Raw genomic sequence first — 8,854 nt, 5'->3', positions numbered from 1 at the left:
AATTTAAAATGAAAAACGTTCCTGATAATGAGGTGCTAAAATATTTAAATAACGATGTTACTGTGATAAAACAGCCTACTTTATGGCACAATGTTACGGTGACAATCTAATCAGCTTGCTGAAATCAGTGTGTATCTGTGCATATTTGCACTTAATCCTGTTCAGAACCAGAGGAAATAGTATGATTTAACCGTATCCGCCAACACTATTTTTATTTATCTTTGCCTGGAACATACTTTACTGCTAAATTACCACATCATTTTTGCACTGTCTTGATAGCAAAGGTAGTCTTACAATTGTTAAAGCCCAAATGCTATGTGTTAAACGCACATAGGAAAATACAATTTCATAAAGTCTAACTTGTTAAACTGGATCTTGCTAGATCTCCAAATGTATATTTGTATATCAGTTTCGTGTTTATAACGTGGTTTTGTTCATTGATGTTTATTCTCACCACTTAATGCTTACATTTGAAGAAGCATTAAAAACGTTCAGTAACTGCAGAATTTAATTTTTCAGTGACTATTGCAATTCTAATTTTCTTAGGAAGGTATCAGTCTAGTATTATTTGGTACAGTATATCATTCTGATGTAGTGATTCCTTACTTCTCAACTTTTTTTGCTTAAGATTTCTAGATAAAGCCAACAATAATGGGGGGCGGGGGAAATTACCCAAATCAAGGACAATTTAATGTAATCCTAATTTATTTACAAAGTTAATAGAACAACGGGGTTTTCATTAACACGCGTTTTCTCAACACTGGAAAGCATGACATTCTAATGCCTGGCATTGACTGAATGCAATCTTCAATAATTAGCAGAAAATCGTTTTTTCTGAGGGATGGGGCAAAAATATGAGACAAAATCAGGGACATCTGGAAGAGTTATGAGAAATTCCAAGAGTAAAGGAACTCATCTTTTGTTCCAAAAACTTTGTCAGGAGTACCCTAGCGTCATATTTGCATCACATCTTTGTAACTGGCAACATAAACAGCCCTGACTACACTTTTTATATTATAATACATCATAATGAAGATAGTGCAATACAGACTTTTGTAAAGTTTTTGGTGTGTACGTGTGTGCGCATGTAGGTATGTGTAAACACAAACACACACACACACTATATATATATATATATATATATATATATATATATATATATATAAAACGTACACATACACACATAATACTTACTTCTATCTATACACACATATTAATGAACTCCTTAATAGCTTTTGCCCATAAGAATATTAGTGCACCAAAACCACTGCATTGTATTACATAAAATAAAATGAACCAAGCCGCTTGTTTGGGATGGCCGAGCAATTTATAAATAAAACAAACCAACATGCCTGCATATGAAAAGATAAGAAATTCAGACCTATTCCTATTTAAACAATTGTTTGAACAATCCTGCTACACCGTGGTTCTCCGTCCACCCCGCCCTATTCTACGCAGGTACCTGCACACCTGCACACCTGAGTCTGATATCTTAGGCATCCAGAATCTCCAAACAATCTGCCAATGAGCTGCTTGCATTGGTTCTTTCCTAAACCCTCCCAGTGAGGAGGCAGAGACAATGGCTCGGCTCATCTGCCGTCCCAGGAGAAGAAACTCATATGATAGACAGTCGCCGGGTCCTAAATAAAGGATGTCAGAGATGCTTATCTCTTGATTCATACATGACAGAGAGTGCAGTTACTAAGCATTCTATACGAGTAGCAGGACAGACAAATCAAAGCAAGAACGGGACAGCAGGGCAAATACTAATACATCGGCTCAAATAGGGAAACAAACTGAACTTCTGCTAATGATAAACAAATTGTCACCAGGGAATAAAACTAACCGATCGGCACTAAAAGTTATGTTAAGCACCTTACTTGATTGACTTTGATGTGGTAAAAAAACAAACCTAAATAAAATCACTGCTGGTTCATATCCGAAGGAGAGGCTGGACACAATCTGCAGCTGTTAGCAGATCCCGGGACCTCTAAACGGATCGCACTACGTTGGGGTCATTTCCAGTCGGTGCTGCCTTGCGAGGGTCTTAGTTATCTCTGTCCTGGTGCTCTTAGACCTTATTTTGTGGACTCGTTAGGAGGAGCAGCAGCAGAAACCATGCATTGCCACGACGAGCTGCGGCTCACATCACCGGGACAGCTGAAAGCAGCCAGGCGGCGCTACAAGACCTTCATGATTGACGAGATCCTTTCCAAGGAGACTTGCGACTACTTCCAGAAGCTGTCACTTTATTCCGTCTGTCCGTCCCTCATCGTCAGACCCAAGGCTCTCCATTCCTGCCCCGGTAAGAGCTTGGCTGAATTTTGCAGACATCGCCTTTACTCTGTTCAGTTACTTGAATTTACTAACTGTGAAGGGGATATAGCACTGATGATTACAACTGATCAATTTCAGTTTCAGCCTGGACAGACAAATAAATAAATGTTACAGCCGACCTCATACAGGTACTAATCTGGTTCACCATATTACCGGTTGCAAGTAATAATTTGAATGTAGTCTTACAGCAGTGCAGTTTTCAAATCTGAAACACAGAACTTGCATAAAATGGGTTGTAATATTTAAACTAGTTCAGTGGACAAGTACCAGTATATATTAAACAGCGTGCAGAAATGACCTGTGATCATCCTTCTTGTCTGTCCAGAATTTTGCAGAATGTCCCCGATTTTGCCTAATATTTGCCCTGTTCTTCGTAAAATGAAATCAGTGTAGAAAGCCAGACATTAGAGTTTCATACATATTATTGTTTAGACGATGCATGCATGGCTATTCTATTAACTTGTTTAAGCGAGTTATAGTAACATTTAAAACTGTCCCCGATTTTCGGCCATTTGCACTCCTCAGCCATTACTTTTAGCTTTGTGCAGAATTATCCAACAAAGAATGTGAGATCTATGGCGGTGATGATATCATAACAGGACGACATTTCACCTTTGATCCTTCCCTATTGTTAATATTTCAATTAACTCGTGGCATGACTGTAGTGTGAGCGAGTACAAGTTTTCACTTACTTTCTGGCGTTATTTTATTTTGTTTGAAAATGACAACATGTTGTGCCACATAGCTCTCAAATGTAATAGGGGACAATATCAAAAGAATCAGGGACAAATACAAAAATAGAAAAATAATCAGATACACTTAATACTATTAATCTGAGACACTGATTGTATAAAATACGGCTAATCAAACATTTTGTGAAGTAAAAGAAATCCACAACTCTAGTTATTGTGATTATTTATTAAGTGCAATTCACCACCTTTTCTCCGAAAGTCACTAATGTTAGAAGTGATTAACAGGGACAGAACTAAAATCTGAGTCAATTCAGGAGCAAGTGAGAGGTACGTCAAAACTCGGTGTTCCTTAAGTAGTTCATAGAGCCCACCTTTACTTGTTTCTCCAATTTTAGATATTTATTGTTTGAATAAAGTATAGAATGATACACATTGTACACCCTTTTAGAAGGCACTTTCACGTCTTAAGGGAGGGAGAGTCTTTGTATGTTTTAATGCATACGCCAGTAAGGTTACCACCGGTCCCTCTTTATTCAGGACAGTCTGCGTTTGGGCAATTGTATCAGCTTCTTTTCTACTAATGGGTGCATCACATTTTGTATACAAAACACGTTAGTATTAAAAAAACACAACTCATATTCTACGAATAAGCTTTTATTTTGACAAGTGAATTCCAGTCTTTTGCACTGATTGATGGCAGGGTTCGTCTTGCAAAATATCAGGTATCCATAAAAATGTTCCACTTTGGTAACTCTATAGGATGAACCTATAATGTACACTATTGGCAACTAAGTAACCAAACGAGCTTTCTGTACAAGCAGTCTGCAGTTTTAAGTGGGTCCTTAAATCAATTCAACTGCTTGAGAAAATGCTTAAAGAGGATAGCGTGTGTGTGTGTGTTTGGGGGGGGGGGGGGTTAAGCATTTGGAGAAATGAGAAAATCAATGTTGATTTGCTTAGTGCATAGTTGGGCAGATGTTTAATTTTAAGAAGCATGATACATTTGTAGGATGCTCTTACTCCACTAGGAGTGAAAAAAATGAATGAAAAGTCTTAACACTCAACTTTCTATATCGGCACCTTTTCCTGTTGATTTTAATTGTACTGCATTTTTATACTGCATCACCGTTTGCCACTTCATACATAAAAATGTATACTTCCTTTGCCAGTGGCAACTTGCACATGAACTGATTCGCGAACTTCATTGCAACATCGTAAGACGTTTATTTTTAATTTTAAAAGACTGCTTTGTACATTCATCATGTCTTATAATGTACCATTTGTTGTGGTCATAAATAACATCAAAAAAGTTTCGGTCAGCGTCTTCACATTTTAATACATCTGGAACCGCTACTGCAAAGGACAGAACTTCACATTTTTTTCCAATATAAAAGTTTATTCTTGTAGCATTTAAGCAGTTTATGTTATTTCATATAACGTTTAGGTGCTTCGGATACAAAATAGCTATTTTATGTGACTATTAAAGAAAAATTAGGAAATATTTTTGTGTTTAAATTTCAGGACATTTATCATTGTTTATTTTTCCCCCCTGCAGAGCATAACTGCCCAAAGAGGGACTCTTCCTCCAGCAGACAGGGGCATGTGCTAATCCTATTTGCTTGTTGCTGCCCTTCCTCTGCCGTACTAATTCTTGATGGTGGTAGTTGGTGGGAGGGGGCTGCCCCCCTTTGACAGATTCCATCTAAAAGGCTGGTCCAGCAGGGAAGCCTCTGCATGACGCCATCAGGAAGGGCTTCAACCTTAAGAAGCCTAAAACACGTGAAAAACCCATTCAGCTTCAGGGATATCTTATAGTTTAAATTCTGTTTTCTTTGTAAATTGCATTACTTTTATATTTCTTTTCCGACATGTAAAAGTCTGCATTTTATTTACGGAAGGAGTCAGGACTATTTCTGCTTTACCCTTCCTTAAACCAAAGGAGACAGCCGAAGGGAGTTTGATAAGGTTCAGCGGATTAATTTTAGTGATTCGTTGGTAGTTATTTCTTAATGTTCTTTGGATGTGGTTACGCTAGTTCACTACGATATTTACTTATTGGCGTAACCGCAATTTTGTAGGAATAATACAGTTTTTATTGTCTTAATTTAGAACCCGTATTCCCTATGCATATGTTTTACAAACACACACACACACACACACGCACACACACACACACACACACACACACACACACAGGTGTGTGCTGGTGTATTTCTGTATTACACACGCACACGTGTGCTGGTGTATTTTTGTATTATGTATACACACAAACTCACATAAATGGTAAGGACAACAACATTGCTGTATTTATTTACAAATTATACATCTAACAAAATCTTTTGAAAATATAACTTGCATTGCATTCTGTGTGCAGCATCTGTTACCAAAAATAATTGAATAATGTCATTCTATAATGTTGTCAATATTGTATAACTGAGCTGCTGGATAAGGGAACTGATATTAAACTGCCTTTTCTAAACACAACTAACATTGTTTCCTCATGGAAGTAGTCAGCACGAACTGCTGATTACTTTCCAATAAGGTCTTATGTGCATTGACTTATCTCATTTGTGTGTAGGAAGGGAGATGGATCTGAAGAGCAGAGAAGAGTCATCACACACCCTCATATAACGAGATTAAGTTAGATAAACAAATGTACTGTAACAAGTCCTGGAAACTGAGCAGGTTGCTTATATTAATAGAAAGTAATAGCTTAGTTAAATATTTATTTTATTGGCGCACATTGTGCAAACCAAAGCAAATAACGTTTGGAGAAAATTAAGAATGACAGTTCAATGGAATAATATTGATGCCAAAATGCAAAAATTGCTGCATCTTCAAGTTTATCCTTTCCATTTGTTGCAATTGAAAGAAGTGATGCCATTAATGCAGCAATTAATGCAGGAAATGTTACACTGAAATAAGTAACTCAATGCTTGGCAATATAAACTGCATACATACAGAAAGGAATTTGACAGTGCTTTTATACAAAAAAGGGAGGTCAGATGATTGTCAGCTTAATACAAAATGGAGAAGGGCCATGTGTGCTGTTATACTGTCACGAAAGGAGAGGTAGGATAATACCTGTCTATGTTGAGTATACCTCTCAACCTCTTAGTGGAAGAAATCTGGACAAAGCTATAAAAAAGTAGGACAAATGCCCAAAAATAGAGACATTTTTAAAATATTGCTGTTACAAACTTAGAAAGTTGACAGAATAACAATGAATTTTCTGAAGAGTATGAAGTCTGAAACTCAAATGTCTGTTAATATTTTCTAACTTCAGTCTTTAATGATTTGCCACTAATTTGACAGAAAACTGCAATTTTATAAAAATGGATAAAAAATATGAGGTAAAAAATCTGGACATTCTGCGAAAATCTGTACAGTTGGGCAGTATACAGAGCTATCTGTATATGCACAGGCATATACATATCCACCTGTCTCTCTCTGTGTATTTGTATATATACAACAATCACAACAGTACACATGCAACAACCATGTTTACTCTGTGACTGTTGTTATTTCAGTGGGATGTTGTGCTCACTAACATGCGGCCCGATGAATCAGGAGAAATGATTTGAGTGCCAGTGTTTCTGTGCTTTGATAAACTCAGAAGTGTGTGTTTGTGTGTGTGTGCGCGCATGCTTGCATGCGCGCGCACACACACACACACACACACACACACACATACCAATACATATATATACATTACTGATTCAGGAACTGAACTCAGCAGCAAGAGAGGAAGATGGCTATCCAGTTTTGCATTCAATTAAAGAGCAGTAAACATGAGGCATCCCAATTTGTACACACTTGCGCACATATAGTTACTATACCATTTACTGTGTCATTAAAGGACAACAATATGCAACATTTGGAAACTTTATTTTTCCTTGTAAAGTAGTGTTGAGATATTCTTCTCTGTGTATTAAAAATACACAGTAAACTGGATCTCATTAAAATATTTAATTTTTATTCATAATAACAAAATACAAGTAAAACATCGCAGACAAACATTTTATAACCGTGCACACAAGAAATAATTCTTAAATGGGTATGGCATTCAGAAGGAAAACCTACTAATATTTGCAAGTTTGATTCAGTAGAATTATTGGCAGATAGTAGTAGAAAGACTGAAGACAGCTTTCTTTCAGTTCAGGTGCCAGTTGACTTTTTTGTGTGTAACTAAATATGTGACTGTCAGACTACTTTCAGCAATGGATCAAATTTGTCTGGATTAACCCTTCAGCTGCAGGTTCTTATTTCTGTTGCAGTAGTACTTGCAATATTACAGGCAAAGGTTTTCTTCTTGGCACACTCACATATGAATACATTTTACTTCTTCACTAGTAAAGATGTTATATAGAGGAAATGTTTTCCATCAATTTTCTGTGCACAGCGAGTTAATATCTTTTTCTTCCGTTAAGAAAATGTAAATTTGTAGCTACTGAAATTATTATAGAAAGAATGTTATGTAAATAGCTGATTACATTTAAAATAATGCACATTAGCTTAAATGTAAGAACATGGAGTTTATTTTTATTGTATTACAGCTAAGGTAAATCTAGGCATGTAGATGTTCATTAAACAAATTACAGTCCAGAATTAAAAAAAAAAAATCTCATGTCTTGTATTCTATCTACAGAAAATTTATAAAAGAAAAATGAAATCAACAGAAAATTATGTAAATATATCTGAATGGATCATTAAAATTATGACTCTGTAAAGCATTAACTCTCCTGGTTCCCAGTATGTAGGTTCTGATCCATGTCCCCTAGTCAGTCTGGCTATCCTTAATGTCCCTGAGTACTCAAGTAGTTTTCAGATGTTTGGTATCATTTTTTAAATCCCATGGATAACTTTCTGTCCTTGTAAAAACAAATAAGCTTTTTGGCTCATTGTACATTATCTCCTCAATTCTGTACCCTGTTCAAAGTTTGCAAGCAAGACTACTTTGGTGATGAATATTTGCGTGATAAGCAGCTGTACATGTGCCACCAGAGAAACTTTCAGGTCACTTGGATGTGAAGGTGCCGAACCCTATGATGCCAAGATAAGCAATTCACAGCAAAGTGATATGGTGCAGTTAGCATTGTGCCTTTGATGTATAAATCATGGCTACAGATGACTATATTCCCCATAGTGGTGAAATCATAACACATACTGTCTATCTCCTCCCAAAGGCTCAGCCAGCAGGATAAACAGCTTGTATGTGTGTATGTGTGTGCATACATGCATTGGGTTGGGGACAGAACTAACCCATTTATCATTTCACAGCTTGGTGCTGTAAACTGTGGTAAAATACATGTTATAAATTTTACTAGCTGATGGCAGCCATATAACTAAAAGGTAATCCAAACAGCCCTTCTTGAAAAGCCCTTAACTTCCATTGTCAGGTGCTCAGAACAAATGAAAGGAACAAGTTCCTTTTTGCCTTGTGCCAGTAAACAGCCATTGAAAAGCATGTTGACTTTTTCTGAGGCAAAATACAAGAAATCCAAAGTGTTTCATCCATGCTGGTGTATGGGTTTAGCTGTGTGATCACTACCTCTAAAATTATTTTCTGAAAGAAGGTTTGAGGTGAAGTTACCAGTCAGCAAAATGGCAAGGGTTTGCACCTTTCTTTTTAAAAGTCTTGGATCTTTCCATACACCCTGCCTCCTCTTAGTGTACCATCTGAATGTCTTGATATCTGAAAGGGTAGGAAAAAATCTGGATATTGCCCAATGATTTATTTCTACTAAGTACAGCTAAAACTGTGTGTGCATGTGTGTGTGTGTGTGTGTGTGTGTGTGTGTGTGTGTGTGTGTGTGTGTGTGTGT

The 8,854-nt window shown here is 36.7% G+C and overlaps 1 protein-coding gene across 1 annotated transcript in view; it reads left to right on the top strand.

Annotated features, from left to right (window-relative positions):
- The first annotated feature begins 1,570 nt into the window (after window positions 1-1,570).
- BARX2 (BARX homeobox 2) overlaps window positions 1,571-8,854 on the top strand; it is a 315,106-nt gene continuing 307,822 nt past the window's right edge. The window contains exon 1 of the mRNA XM_044081097.1: window positions 1,571-2,305. Within this exon, the coding sequence (XP_043937032.1) occupies window positions 2,119-2,305 (187 nt within the window). The 5' untranslated portion in view covers window positions 1,571-2,118. The remainder of the gene's footprint in view (window positions 2,306-8,854) is intronic.

The sequence above is a fragment of the Protopterus annectens genome, chromosome 8.part0 (genome assembly GCF_019279795.1).
Source record: "Protopterus annectens isolate FY-2018-M chromosome 8.part0, PAN1.0, whole genome shotgun sequence".
NCBI lineage: Eukaryota > Metazoa > Chordata > Ceratodontiformes > Protopteridae > Protopterus > Protopterus annectens.
This window is presented reverse-complemented; position numbering and strand designations above follow the sequence as displayed.